The sequence below is a fragment of the Macrosteles quadrilineatus genome, unplaced genomic scaffold, assembly GCF_028750875.1.
Source record: "Macrosteles quadrilineatus isolate MER2022 unplaced genomic scaffold, UCM_ALF_1.0 Scaffold_8__2_contigs__length_117827958, whole genome shotgun sequence".
Taxonomy (NCBI): domain Eukaryota; kingdom Metazoa; phylum Arthropoda; class Insecta; order Hemiptera; family Cicadellidae; genus Macrosteles; species Macrosteles quadrilineatus.
Genome location: NW_026542601.1, coordinates 66,554,642 through 66,571,119, shown reverse-complemented (window position 1 = coordinate 66,571,119; position 16,478 = coordinate 66,554,642). Strand labels below are relative to the sequence as shown.

Genomic DNA, 16,478 nt, shown 5'->3' with positions numbered 1-16,478 from the left:
CTAGTAGCCTACATTCGTATTGGTTGACATTTTCATAACCAATCAAAATGTTGGTAAGTCAACAGACAGACGTCCGAAAATAAAATGAACTATCATCACACCTAACCACTTATAAATTAATCAATTAAGTGATAGTTTGCTGAACAAAATGTTTTATTAACATAAGGTTAAATAAAAAAAAAACTATGATCAACTATTAGCTTACAACTATGATTATTGAATAAAAAATACATGGATATTACCTGTCTTAAATATGAACATGTACATTTAGGTTGTATCTTTATTTGAAAAAACAACAAGCAAGGTCTTGTCCTAACACTGTTACACAGCTCAAAACTGTAAACGAAATTATGATTCCCTCTAAAACAAATAAAATAAGGAACAACAGTTGCGATATCCGAAATCCAATACAACCCTGTTACACCGAATAGCCCCTCACGGCGAGATTAAACCGTGATAATCGATAGCAACAACCGAACATTCGGTTGTGCGAGTACTAGTTAGAGGCAGTGCGGCCGCGACCATGTCCCCGAGCACCACCCTCCTACTGGTCGCTCTGTCGTGTACCTTGGTCGTTCCTTGGACCTCTGCCTCGGAGGGTGTCCAAGTGACCGTTGGAGGCCTCGGGGAAGTCCTGGGATCCACCTCCTCATCGGCGTGGACCTCCAGGACAATCTATCAGTTCCAGGGAATCCCATACGCCGAGTCTCCCTCCAAGGAGAATAGGTTTAAGGTAATTTATTTTTAGAGAAAAACACTAATAGAAGTAGATTTTTACAATTAGAAATAGCTTAGTCTGTGTAAGATTTCCAACATTGCTGACTAAAGTACTACAAATACAATGAGCCGGTCCATAAATAAGTATTATTTTTGTTGGGTACTGAAACTCATCGACTTTCAACAATTTACCTTAGATATTTAATACACAGTACCTTTGACTATTAATACAACTTCAGTATCCAACAGTCAATGACAGTACTTAAGCATGTGGAAAATACGGAAAAGCTAATATTATTACTGGTAACTTTGCTTGTAGTATTGATACATTGCATTGATTGATATAATTGGTCAGTACTCAACCGTAGCAAACATTTACTCGAACAATTTGGTTAGTTATTATAATCGACTTTTGTAGGGGCTGAACCGGATTACATGCCTATATCTTAAACTTAAACTCTTTTAGATTCTACAGATTGTAATCTAATTTTACCATACGATTAGTAAAGATATTCTAGGCTCAACTAAAAATAATATTAACCTCGAAGAACGTATTTTACTGCACATTCATCACAATATTCTAAATGCAGTTTCCCGTGGGTGATAGTCCGTGCGTCATGGTGAAAAAAATAGATGCAGTGTCCAACAAACTATGGCAAGAGAAATGGAACAAAGAAATAAGAAAATAGGGAAACCTTTAGAGAAAAATTAAAATGAAAAATAATTGCCAATTTTTAATTTGCAGTTGTCATTTTATATTCGTCTATTAGTAATCAAAAGTCGAAATGATATTTCGTAAATAAATATGTGAAACATAGAGACAATGCTTAACCTATTTGGTTCCTTTTGAATTGATGGAATCTAAACCCAAAACAAGTTTCAAAACTAACACTTAGAAATTAACAATGATTTTATTGACTTGACAAATACTAAAAGGATATTAGTGGACTATATAAATGAAAACTATGATGAACGAAGTGCTAAACCGAAACTAATGCGGTAAATGTGAATTACTAATTAAATACGTGGTGAGATCTGCCTCTCACGTCCTGTATGAAGCTATGAGTTGAACAATGTGATGCTCGTCAAAACACTGACAAAAGACACCTCCCTCGCCCCAGATTGGAGTTACAAAATTCCAAGGACTGGCGAGGAAGCGTGGAGTCTCCCGAGCGCCGAGGCCATAAATTACCAAAGGTTCTGCTCAGTGATGCAGAAGTGACGAGGGTTAATACATTCTCTTTTAATATGATATCAATAAGTTGAATCTATGAAGCAGTAAAGGTTAAGTTAGGTTAGTTATTCAAGATTAAGTGAGAGCATCTGCAAAGTATGAGAGTCAGTAAGCTGAATTACAAAATAATCATTAAATGTTGATTTAGAATTCGAGACGTATGTCTGCGATGAAATGTATGCAAAATTAACGTAATTCCAGTGCTGATTGTCTACAATGCTCAATTAGGCACACTCCTTTACCGCAGTTCGTTGCTTTTGTGAATTCCAATTCGGCTGTCAAAACTGTTAGATTATGCCATATAGCCTGTTCGGCGCTGGGGAGACGCGGCGCTCGGGAGACTCGGCGCTCGGGAGACGGCTTCGCTCCAGATTGGAGTTACAAAATTCCAAGGACTGGTGAGGGGTTCCAAGGGTCCGTTCCTTCGCAGAAGGACGATGTTTATTACTCTGTACCGGTGCTAAAAGCCGACAAGTGGCCCTAATAGCAGGATCAGTCGTACCAAGAGTTTCTTACTGAATAACCAGTACAAAAGTAATCATTTTACATTTTCAACATTGTAATCTGCATACGATAAACGTCAAACGTAAACAGAATAAATTTAACATTATGTTATTAGTAAGGTGTATAAAAGTCAACTACATGAGTTGCATGTGTTAAACCATCAATTTGAATGCAAAACAAGGTAAACTTATTCAGAATTATTCTAATGAGCAAATCTTAGCACGAAGGTCCCATGAAGACTAAAGTAATTCTATGTGAACTACTCACACAACCATAACCCGTCTAAAACTATGCTAACTAAATCATACATAATAATGCTTTCTGATTACCTTGGGCGTTTGAGTTACAATAATTGTCCATAAATCATTACTTTGCATAGTGACGTACTTGTACACTTATTTTAAGCTTTATATGAACCCAGGGCAAATAAGTGAATTGCTCCTAGTAGACGTGTTGTAAAAATAAGCTTTTTCATAGCCAAGAGCATGTATTTAAATCATTTTTAAGGGATAAGTGACACATCAAAAAGCTACTGGCTTTTAAGGATTAGACAAGTTTCGTGTTGCCGACTTGCATTGCCTTCATAGGCGAACATGAGCGAAGGACAAGTTGATTGAATTAAACGACAGCTTAGTTACAGCTGTTACAGGCTACAATCAGCTGTTTCTTTAGCCAACAGCTGATCGAGCTTTGAGCCGCCAGAAAGCTACTGAATCTTCTCGTGATTGGACCTAAAACCTTAATGTTTGGCAAACACTACCATTTCGCACCCAACTACCTAAAAATCTAAGTCATACCAACAAACCATTCTTATTTTATGGCACCTATGGTCACAGACTAAACAACACAAGTAGACTTCTCATCCCATTGTACATTTTGATGTTCATTTTCGTTGTTAATGATTATATCTCTTGTTCGGGAGAACAATGTTTTACATTGCTGAACAAAAAAAAAAAATACAAAACGATCTGTACAGTACACCGGACAGAACTAAACAGAAAAAGTTTGTTCAGCTCATACATAATGATGAGAAATCTACTAAAGACTAAAGGTACGATTGGTTAAATTCTGTCGTCGTTTATTTTATCTATTCTACGGTATAATTGAACAGATCTAAGCTATTTTAACGGTAACCAAGTGAACTTACAACTTAGAAAAATTAGAGCTAATATTTAAATCCATTCAAAATCGTGGAATATTATATTTTTCGTAAACATAATTGAAATAAAATCTTCCTTCCTAGTTTAGTTGGTTTAAATGTATAAACAATTCCATACAGTACTTTACCAAAATTAATGTATCCCAAGTTACAGTGAGAAGCAAAGGCATTATACAATAATCGTACATGTAGATCACCCAATGTGTTTAATAATTGTTTAATATTTATTTTTGAGTTTTATGAACACAAACGTATTTTATTTACCTAATTACGTAGCTTGTGTAGTTCTAAATGGCCCACGGGTTTCCACAAGTATGCCAGCAAAGATGTTGGCGAAGCGCCTATTTCAGTTTCACAAGTTTGTGCTAAGATTCAAGTCTTAAAAGTGTTCTTTGTTTTCGGACTTGAAGCTTTAAAGTAAGTCGAAGACCTTTCACGCGTTAAACATTCTAAAGTCTTACTATCACCTCCAAACATATTCTGATAAAGATACAAAATTCCATGAAAATAGAATTGAACCTTTAATTTAACAACTTAAACGTCTAAAAGAGTACGAATACAGCTCAAGACAATCCTAAATTTGTGATTTATTTTTGTTGGAATTGTGAGAATATTTTGATTATTCAAAATGTACACATTCGTATATATCATAAACAAGCAACTAAATGTAAAATATATATTATACTAGCAGAGTACCCGTCCTTCGTACGGGGTTGGCATATAAGTATAAAACATGCGTATTGCAGTTATACTCAAGCTTTGCAATTGCAATGAGGGAGGACACAGTTTAATCAAATTTGCTTCCTTAAATTTACAGTATTCTATAGTATTACACATCTACCATAGCCAAAATGTTCTACCACTTCACCTAAACAATAGAGAAAAATAAATTATAAAAATTCACAAAATATCACAAATTATTCATGAATTTAAAAATATAAACATAGCTGTAAACAATCTTACTTTGACAGTTAGTTCTCATTGTGTATCAAATTTTTTTGTTGGTGCTTAGTTCAAAAAAGCACTTTTCATAAATGCTGAAAAAATATAGCCTAGTGATGCACTCTGTTGGTAAATCTTATAACTTAGTAATGCGTATCATAGAACCAACTTTTTTAGTTGAAACAGCTGACTAAATTCTTTAATTCCCTTTAATATGAATACTCATAAGGTTAACATGGGGAACTGCAGAGCCACTGGGGCGCAGCCCGAAAGGATTTTTGAGATAAGAATACGTCTATATGTTAATCGGGAATGTGAGCTATCATCTTGCCTAATTTCATCCCAATCCGTCCAGTAGTTAATGCGTGATTGAGCTTCAAACAAACAAACAAACAAACACACAAACTTTCACATTTATAATATTAGTAAGATAAAGCTCAAATACCACTGACTCATTCATTCATTCATTCATTCATTCATTCATTCTCTCACTCATCACGAAATCTCGGAAACAAGACCTAGGAACCTGAAACTTGGCAGGCATCTTCCTTTTGGGTGGTAGACGCTCACTAAGAAAGGATTTTACCCTCCGACCTCTGGGCTCCGCCCTAGTGGCTCTAGAGTTTCCCGTGTTAACCTTATGAGAAATGGAATTAATGAATCTAAACAGCTGTTTCAATTAAACAAGTTGGTTTTGTTCTATGACGTTCGATAGCATTAAAGTTACAAGGATTACCAACAGGGTGCAGCACTATTATTTCTTTTACTTTTATGACAACAGCTAATTTGCAACCTGGAAGCGAGTCAGCGTAGCGAACGAGCTAACCTGAAGGCAAATGAGCGCAGCAAACGAGCTCCAACCTAAAGGTGAGTGAGCGTAGCGAACGAGCTCCAACCTAAAGGTGAGTGAGCGTAGCGAACGAACTTCAACCAGGACGTGATTGAGCCATGCGAACGAGATCACCTTGAAAATTAAGAAGTTAAACGGGGCAAAGCCCGCGGGTTACAGCTAGTAATATTCATATAAGAATTACTTTTAAAATTTAATTTCAATTGGTTTCAAATTGCTGATTGTACCAACAATTTCACGTCGTTTTTCCTGTTACGATGGTACAAATTTACCTAATGGAAGTTGTTTTACAGTTATTTAAAAACATTCAATCTTTTAGCTTTGGACTCTTCCCACGTATAATTACTACAATTCAAGGCACAAAGCTTTTACGTTTATTCTTTTTTAAATGTGTTAATCACATGAATGAACTTGCATGATTCACCCACGTAAAACTCTATAAAACACTAATCTAAAAGATTTTTTAAATACCTATTTTTGGTGGAATATCAGAACCACTTTAATTTTTAAAATATCAATAAATCGCAAAAGTGTTTGTTTCCAATTCTCTCTGCAATTCATCGAAATAAGCCAGTTAATTCTGGACTAGTGCTAGATATTCATTTATCCAGTTAATTCTGGACTAGTGCTAGATATTCATTTATTGCACCGTTTTTAGACATTATTAAACTATTTTAAATGGATTCACATTCTCCAACCGTTTATTTCAAATGCTTTAACCTTAGTTAATTTAAAATTGTTAAGATTACGATTAATAGGTTAAGCACCAAATGGAAACGTTGTCTTTTCAATACAACGTTAGTTCTTCAGTGGTTTAATAACTTACTGACCAATAATTTGTGTTAAACGACAAGGCTTGAAAATGAAACGTCCGTTTCGAAACTAGTCGCTTGAAAGACTATTCCAGGATTTACGACGTAAGGTACGTAATAGTATATTTCGTACCTAGGGCCGAAAATTAGGTTTTGCCGGCTCGAGATAGTTTTTAAGTTCGAGACGAAGTCGAGAACTTAAATCGATCGAGAGCTGCAAAACCATTTCGGTCCGTGGTACGAACGCTATTTTTCACCACACTATACCCTATTACCACTATTCACGACTATAATATAGTCAACACAACTACAACTTTAAGGTTATGTGAAATAATAATTAAGGGATCAGCAAAAATAAAATTATATAGTTGCTAGGCAACGGTGATAATAATACAATTCTATTGCAATGCTGTGGATTTTGATTGTGTATTTAAAATGCATTCACGTTTTAAGTAAGTAAGCGGACAGCTGATTTTGCGGCCCCGGCCTGTAAAAACCTGCTCGGTCCCCAAATTACGATGACAGCTGGGATGGCCAGCAAAACGTAACTTTCAGCCACCAATTAACGTATGTAATACAGCCAAAAACATCATAGTGTGGTGAAAACATATTTTTCACCACACTATGATTTTTTTGGCTGTATTACATACGTTAATTGGTGGCTGAAAGTTAAGTTTTGCTGGCATGCCAGCTGTCATCGTAATTTGGGGACCGAGCAGGTTTTTACAGGCCGGGGCCGCAAAATCAGCTGTCCGCTTACTTACTTAAAACATGAATGCATTTTAAATACACAATCAAAATCCATAGCATTGCAATATAATTGTGTTATTGTCACCGTTGCCTAGCAACTATTTATTTTTATTTTTGCTGATTCCTCAAATTATTTCTTCACATAACCTTAAAGATGTAGTTGTGTTGACTATCAGTGTGCATTAGTATAGTGGTGAATAGTAGCATAGATAAAACATACTCCCTTAGTAGATTAGTCATCCTAATGGAACAGCTGAAGCCAATTTTATTGTTCTGTACGTCCAACTATTGTGGTTATGTTTTGTTTACAATTTGTTTCTTGTTATTGCAGTCATTTAAAACCTCGTTTAACCTAATAAAACGATATAATCATAAACAATAACTGGTCTCCTAGTTATATAACCAAATAGTAAAGCACAAATCATGAAAATAATCCTAAAATAATAGAAACAAAACACACACACACACACACAGCGATCTACACTAGCGATCAGTGTGGACGTACATGAACTAGACTAAAAAAACAAGCTTCAAAATTTACAATAGGATGAGGAGTCTACATAGTAGTAATAGGGTATAGTGTGGTGAAAAATAGCGTTCGTACCACGGATCGAAATGGTTTTTCAGCTCTCGATCGATTCTCGAGCCGGCAAAACCTCATTTTCGGCCCTAGGTACGAAATATACTATTTTACTGTCTTAAATAAATCCTGAAGACAATGGTGAATAAACCAATAATTACATAAACCACATCTATAAAGCCCTAAGTACCCATGAACTTTTAAGAAAACTACAAGTCACATCCACATAAACCATATACTTAAAATGTTCGTCATGACGAGAAACCTTGTGCAAAACTATCCATTATTTCATAAATTGCCCTTTAAGGTCGTAATTCCTTTGTAAAAGGAATTTTCTATATACCTAATGTCAAAAATACCTCAGCTGTACTTATTTGTTTGTTATTCTTTCAATTTATTGCCTTATTAAAATCAGGTGTGATTATTTGTTTGTTTTACTGTATTTTGTTTATTTCAGGTTAACTTAACCAATCAATAGTTTTATTAATACGTTAATACTTATAAAGTCTAACGGGGTGAAGCTAGTTGAAACAGCTAGTTGGAATCCAATTTTGTAGCAACATTTTGCTGACATTTAGTTGTAAATTTGGTGTTCAAATTTCGAAGCGTTTACTATGTTAAAATAAATTAGTTATACTAGATCTAATTTTCTAGACGGGTTTCAATTTGATTGTTACGCATTTAGAAAACATTGTCATTGGGAATTCTAATTTGAAGATTATTTTTTTATGCAGGTTGGGTATTCTTCATGCTCTGTAGTAAATCGGCATTTGAATGCTGAGTAACATTTTGGCACTCCATCTTAGGTAAACAAGTTGATGCTTTATTGTTCTGTATCATGTTGGCACCCATGTAACATGTCTGTGCTTTTTTGTTCGGTAACATAATGGCACTCTAGCCGAGTGTACACGAGACCAGTACGCAGGCAGATTGCCTTAGGTAACGTGAAATATACTTTATAATTGTTTTCTTTTGACTTCTAGGCTTTTCAGGCTCTAGCCCAGGATCTTTATCCACATTACTTTAGGCTGGACCTACGGGTTTCGAAATTTTCACTTAGATAAAACTCTTTAGTGATTTGGCGGGATTTAAACCCGGGACCCCAGGGATCTACCACTAGGTTGCTCTAATGCTCACTAACATGATAGCGCTCTAACGTTCAGTAACATGATGGCGTCCTAATGTTCAGGAACATGTTGGCTCTATGATGTTCAGTAACATGATAGTGCTCTAATGTTCAGTAACATGCTGGCTTTCAATGTTCAGGAACATGTTGGCTCTATGATGTTCAGTAACATGATAGTGCTCTAATGTTCAGTAACATGCTGGCTTTCAATGTTCAGGAACATGTTGGCTCTATGATGTTCAGTAACATGATAGTGCTCTAATGTTCAGTAGCATGATGGCGTCCTAATGTTCAGAAACATTTTGGTGCTCTAATGCCCGGTCACAGATCGGGAGCCAATCAGAGCTTGGATAATCAAATCACCAGTTCCGGCTGATTGGTTTCCCGCCTTGCCGCGACAATTGACAGCTGACACGACGCGTGCTGTAGTGTAATTAAACATCTAGACAAGCGCAGGTGAGTTCAACTTGTAACTAAACAATCGGAAATTTCAACTAAGATCAAGTAACCTTTTATCAAGTAACCTTTTAAACCTAGTTTCATGCCCCTTAAACTAAAACATTCATCACTACTTAATCGCTCGTAATTAAATTACTACACGTATTTTGGTTTTGTTTTTTAAAACTATGAAATCAAGTTGAACTTGATATGTAAAACTGGCAGTGTAACAGTTATATAATAGATTGTTGTACATATTTAGCCTACTAAATTACTATCACGCTTTGGTCGGTACTTGTATTTGGCGACCGTAAATGAACACATTGGCGTATAATTGAGACAAGAGGGGTTTCAGGGCATTCCTAACTGCCCAATCGTAGTTCATGTTTCAAAAAACAAGTGTTCAAGTAGTGAAGCAATGTGTTTCTTGTCATTCCACTTTTGAAAACTATCAACATTTACCCAAACTGTCACTTGTTAGCACTGACGTATTTCACACCTCGTCTGTGAGTACAGTGAAAGTGTAAACATTAACATTAAGTGTTAAACGGAAAAGTTATGTTTGAACCCGGTGCAGAAGGGTTTGCGAGAGTGAAAATTGGAAAAGGAAAGGTGTTGGCAGTAGTGTTAGAATTTAATTTAAAATCGTATGATTCTTTATTATATGTGATTAAGTTGAACTACTATTTCGATTTTGAGTTATTATTATTATGGGTTCAGGATTAAAATGTGTTCTGAAATACTTATGGAGTTTTAATACGTTAGATTATATTTATCAACATTACTAAACGTTTATAACTCAAAACGTTGACATAAATAAACTAACAAAGGAATAAAATATCCTTTCAATCGTCCATTGCTTACAGTATGTGTTTCTCTTAAATCATAAGACAATCAAGTCATCCGTGAATTTTATTTCATACTTACTACCAGCTGTACGAACAATTAAAATCCAATATTTTGGTATCCAGGCAACACACTTAATTCGAATTCAAAATTTAGCAGTCGTATTGGTATTTTCTTTTAAAATTATAGTTAAATTTTCCTCATGGCGAGAAAAACATCGAAGGCAGCGGTCATGGTGGTGGACGCAATACGAAGCTTACGTGCCAACAATGGATTTACTCCACGGGAAATCCTGAATTACGTACATGAAAACTACAAGGTAAATAGTAATACGGCTCGTTGTGTCTTGACTGCCCTCAGGCGAGGGGAGGAGTATGGTCTGTTGAGAAGAGAGAGAGGAAGGTACGCCCTCAAGGTGGCAGTGACAAGTCCCATCCTCCCCATGGACCATGTCGAAGGGGAAGGTAGTGAAGATTGCGGCTGTGGGAAAAGACATGGAAGTCGACATAGAAGAAGTAGAAGTAGAAAAAGTAAGGGACGAAGCCTCTGCAAAGCAAGGGGACTAAGCCGTAGAAGAAGGCACACCCGAAGGAGAAGTCACAGAAGGAAATCTAGCCATAGAAGGAGTTCTTGTAAAAGGGTGAGTCGGAGAAGAAGGTCAATTAGGAGAAGGTCGGTGAAGAGGACAAGATCATGTGTACCTGGAGGTAGAAGAAGGTCAATTAGAAGAAGATCGGTGAAGAGGACGAGATCATGTACATCTGGAGGTAGAAGAAGGTCAGTTAGAAGACGGAGGTCGATGCGGAAGACGAAATCATGTTCACCTGGAGGTAGAAGAAGTAGGAGAAGAAGTAGCAAAAGAAGGATGAGTAGAAGAATCCGCAGGAAAAGTAGGAGTAGTAGACGATGCGCACCAAAGGCCAGGAGAGTAAGGCGGATGAGAAGAAGAATCGGCAAGTCTAAGAGAAGGGCAAAGTGCAGATGTTGATGTATTTGAGATTGTGTAATACCCTTCTGTTTTGTATTGGTCTACATGTTGAACAGTAAATTATCCTCTTTCTACTACAATTTCTTTATTTTTTATTTTGACTTACTAACTATATAACTATAGAGGTATGGTAACTAAAAGGTAGCCAAAGATAAATTTTAATATATTTTTAATGAGATGTTTAATGTCTCAAATGACGATTTCTCTTCCTACAATTAATTTGCATTTGACATTGTACATTTGTAGCTTGACTGTCTATTATCTGCGTCGTCTTGGAGGTGACCTGAAAGCAGTCAATTGAAAGCTCATTGATAGGATGCTATAGAGGGGGGTGGGGCTTAAACGCATAGAGTTAACGTGCAAATTGTAACAAAAATTACCGGTACTATCTACAAAAGACTAATTTGAGCTAACGAAAGCCAAACTCATATCGGAGCATAACAAATAATACATTTATAAACTTATTTTATTTATTTGCGTCTCTGTACCTTTGGATTTTTTTACATTTTTCAAGGGAACGGACTAAACCCTGATCTAGTTGCCATCTAACTTTGACCATTTGTTCGCACAATAATTAATTGGTTGATATTCCAATGACAAGGTGCACACGGGTCTAGAAACGATTCCACTTGGAATCAAACTAGTGATATAATAGTACCGTAGGCCTACTGTATAGTTTACTGATAGTATCTATACATTAATAGGCAAGCATGTTCCTTTAGAACCTTTTATCTCAGCTCGTGTGCATCGCAGGGGATATCTACGCATACTGTTTGAAAGATATTTTCCTGTAGACGTGCAGAATCCCTTTATAAATTAAAATAGCTTATTCCCTATAGGGGAAATTCACTAATAGGCTCGAAAATAAGCACAAAATGGGTTGCCATGCTGGTGACGAAATAACAACAAAATATAAACAGAAAATCAAAACAAATGGAAGAAATTACAATCACATGTTTTATTTACAGCGTGGGTGAAAATAGAGTAGCCTGTATTTTACATATTTTTGGTCGAGTTTTTGACCATTGGACGACCACTAGTTAATATAAATCTCCAAATGCAATTTCATCTATCAGAGTCATATTTCGTCTATATTTGCTAACAATACTAGCTACGTTGGTATACAACGTAAGTCATGTAGTAGTTGGTTTTAGTTACACCGTGTTAAATATAATCAAAGCACTTTTCATAAATGATGGATTTGAAAAACTCCTTCATTTTCTAACTGCAATACTGAAGCTGTGCCTGATTTGCCTATCATCGCAGCGGCAGGCACTACTCAAGGGGGGTATGCAACAGGCTTACTACAATAGAAAACTTACTCTCAAGCTAGGCATATTTATCCGGTATGATATTTATGTAGCTATAGCTGTGAACATACAACTGTCTATAATTCCATGCTAGTGTACATTAGTCACGTAATAAAATATTCAGTTAACTGTTTGTCCTACGAAAGACTACCTACTACACAAGGTTTCTTGTTATTTATTGACAAATAATAGTAGTAAAATTGGAAGAAATAAATACAACTCATTAACTTTTTTTAGTGCTACCTAGCATTAGTCACGTAATAAAATATTCAGTTAACTGTTTGTCCTACGAAAGACTACCTACTACACAAGGTTTCTTGTTATTTATTGACAAATAATAGTAGTAAAATTGGAAGAAATAAATACAACTCATTAACTTTTTTTAGTGCTACCTAGCATAATCACTCTTTAAAATGGTCTTTACTTGATTGATCCTAGCTAATGAAACAGCTGATCTTAGTCGGTAACAAAGCTACATAGATCATCTCACTACTACTCATACAATCATCCTTCACTCATATTTGGGTTTATACGCACCTTAGTGGTGTCCACATCTCAATGATTAATTGACAATAATAATTTGTAACGAGCTATATTTTTACTATAATCCTTTAAATTATTACGGCATTAAAACCATTACAAAGCTGTATCAGTATTACAATTAATTATTATCGTCATACAGGAACATATATCATAAGTGTTTAACATTGCTCGTGAACCAGCTGAACAATTTGAATCCAATAACTATTTGGATAATCTGAACGATTTGCAGACGACAATTTATCTCGCTCGGGTGGCGAGGTAGGGTTAATGTAGGGTTTGGTGGGGGTGGGGAAAGGGGTGGAAGGGAACCAATAGTTGTGAGGGGGGGGGTTTAGGTACCCAGGTGTGTACGAATGATTGTATCACAATTCCTACAGCATTTATCCTTATGTCTCGGCAGTACAATACATCTATGTTATATTGAGGATATATCCCATCATTTAGAATTGATCCTGACTTATCTCACGATTAAGTCGTCTCGCGGACAAAAGGTCATATTACAGTGAATAGTTGTAAAATAAATTACACATTGTAAACTATGGACATTTAAGACGTCTGTAGGAATGTGTAAAACTGTTCCGGGATAGAGCAAAGCTACTTGATGTGAAGGTGGAATAGAAAACGCACGTTTGCACACGGAACTGTAAACGCTACTTTACAGTACGGTAGGCCTAACGTAGGGCCGGGGTTTAGTTGGTCTAGGGGTTAAGTAGAGGGATAATCCCACAATTACCAAAAACGTGATATGAAATGATGTCGTGATTTTCTAGGTCTAGTGTGAAGTAATGTGTTAACGGTTCGGACTATTGCCTAGGATGTATGGATGGGACATAGCCATATGTTTGTACGCAGTGTGGTTGGCAAACGTCAGAGAGAAGCTAACGTATTCAGTTGTAGATTGGTCACAGGGCGACGCGTAATTGGTCCCAGATTGGATTAGGGTCAAGTGTCAGATTAGGGCTGGTCCAGCGCAGCGACAAGTTAGCCGTAAATCTGTTCGTATTTCCCTTCACACTTTATTTCCGGCACATACAGGAATACTTAGTATTTTGTATACCAACAAATGTTGTAACAATAAGTTGTTTCCTGCTTTCCGTTAACTTATCCATCATAATCATGCTAAATTTTAATATCTATTTTAATGTTAACTGAACTTTGAATTTAAAAAAAAATTCATTTTGCCAATTGACACATCTTTTATGCGACTTTGTCTAATGCACTCTGGTCCTTATCCTTATATCAATTGTTTCAATCAAGTAATTGTTTATTTTAGTTTAAATATATCGAAATGCTGTATGACTCATGCGTTTATTAAAATACAGGCACCCCTATTGGAAAAATAATACTTTTCCTTACATTTTATAGTGGTTTCGAGTCAATGATATTTTCCTTATTATCTAAATAATTCTCTAGCCAATAAATACACATATATTATAATATGTGATCGTTATTTCGCGTTCATTAGTTTGTTTAAAAATGTTTGAATTGTAATAAATTATTTAATTCGTAATTTGTCTGACCTTTACGTTATTCAGTAATATGTTTACACATTTGTCAGTATTGCATATGTGAGTAAATAGTTAACTGTAAATTACACAGGGATAGATTTGAAAGAATCAACGAAAACTAATCGAAATGCATCTACTGAGAATTTAGCCATTTGCATTTCAGTTGTGATTTGTTATTTACTTTACTTTATTTGTTAAACCTTTTCTTTAAAATGGTGACCAAACGAAAGTAGGTATTTTAATCCAATTATGAATGTAGTATGAGATAGGAGCCTGAGTGTAGGATGAGTGGCGCGATCTTTCATACTAATCAAATACATACTTTTATTTCTACACGGCTCGGACAAAAAGTGAAATATTGTACTATTCAACACAAACAACCGTTTAAAGCTGTTGATGGACGTGAAAACCACTAAAATGATTTAAATGTTTAGCTAAACCACCCCCCCCCCCCTCAACGTGTATGTTTGTTCAACAGTTAGCCACAGACTGTTATAATGTTTGTTTACCAGCTTTGCTGTGTACGAATGTTGGCCACTACCAACAAACACTGATTTGACATTGTAAACGATGTGGAAACTCTTTGAACCACAATCTGGTTACTTGTACATGTGATTTTATGATATATTTTCTTCTAGTCGTGAGCACATGTGTTGTTAGCTGATTATAGTTGTCCTCGCTTGGAAATGAATTGTGGTCGCAATTTCATAGAACAGTATTAACAGTATTAATCTATGAGTCACCGGTTAGAGCCTGAGCAAAACAGAAACTTTTTGATGGTTTGCAACAGGACCCATCTGACATTGAACTATAGGTTTTTCATAAATATCCCTGGCTAAATAAACAGCTGATTTAGTCAGTAACAAAGCTACAGATGATTTTACCCCTACAGTAATCTTGCATTCATTAGCAGCTTATTATATGTTAGTCAATTAGAGTTTCCGTCTTTAAAGTAATATTAACTTATCTATTTTGGTGAGTTTGTGACCCTTTCTTTCTTCTTAATTAATCCCTTAAAACTATTATTCACTAACATTATAAACTAACCGACAGCAGATTTGTACGATAAAATATGATCAAATAGGTACATGATCAAATAGGCCTACAGTTATTTATAGAGTAAGGATTACTAAAAAGGTGCTGTAAATCACTGAACAGAAAAAAATTAGTAATGGACTTTTTTACAACAAAAGTCTACAGCCGAGAGCATTTAGTTCTCGCCTTCAAATCCGAAGGTCGTTGGTTCTATGCGAGATCGTTTCCAGACAAAGACAAAATTACCATTTTTAATCTGGCCATTACTGAGCTATCTAACAAAAAGGTTCTCTTTTAAGATAGCAACAAGAACAGGCATTGGACCTTTCCCCTAGAATAACGTAAAATAAATAATTCTAGGCATACACAACATAAAAATGTTGTCATGTAAAAAAATATACTGAAATTATTACGCCTCATTTTGAGAATGTATACTTGTGCTTGCCAGGTATTAAAAACAAAGATTAAACTGTTTCAGTTTGTGCAAAACCAACATTTCATAATAAATAATGTATTCTCGTGGATTTGACTTCATAGTGTATAAATTCAAACCAAAGTAGACCTATAAAGAGTTACAGTATTGTTGTAGTTTGTTCCTGGTGTATGGGCCAAGAGAAACAGAGGTCAAGACGCGTGTATATTCAATGACGGACAAGTTCAATCAGTACAAACAAGAGCAATAACATTCCCTCCGTCCCAACACTCTCCCCAACATCTCACTCTAGTACTCTAGTACTGCTACTGCTGACCTAGGATCAACTAGTTACATCTTCATGCTGCGTTTGTTTTAATATTTCATCTCGACACCCTCATTTCGTTAACTCAATACCACTGTTTTCTAAGGTTAAAATATAAAAAAATACCTAAAGCACGCTGCTGAATCACGAACAACGCGAAAATAGCAAGAATTTATCATCGATTTTGCCTGAAACCTCAACAGTAACAGTCGATTTCTACGGTTTATCCCTAGTATTGATCTTATTTAACAATATAATTTATTCAGACACAGAAAATCGTTACATCAACGAAATGTCAATACCGTAGATAAAACATACTATGTCAATACTTAAGATGTATATGTGGAGTCAAAGAGGTCCTTTATATTCACACCCACTTTTCAATGATCTATTTTATTT

The 16,478-nt window shown here is 35.6% G+C and overlaps 1 protein-coding gene across 1 annotated transcript in view; it reads left to right on the top strand.

The window, feature by feature from the left end:
- Positions 1-523: 523 nt before the first annotated feature.
- LOC129001220 (glutactin-like) overlaps positions 524-16,478 on the top strand; it is a 35,242-nt gene continuing 19,287 nt past the window's right edge. The window contains exon 1 of the mRNA XM_054428446.1: positions 524-733. Coding sequence (XP_054284421.1) covers positions 524-733 — 210 coding nt within the window. The remainder of the gene's footprint in view (positions 734-16,478) is intronic.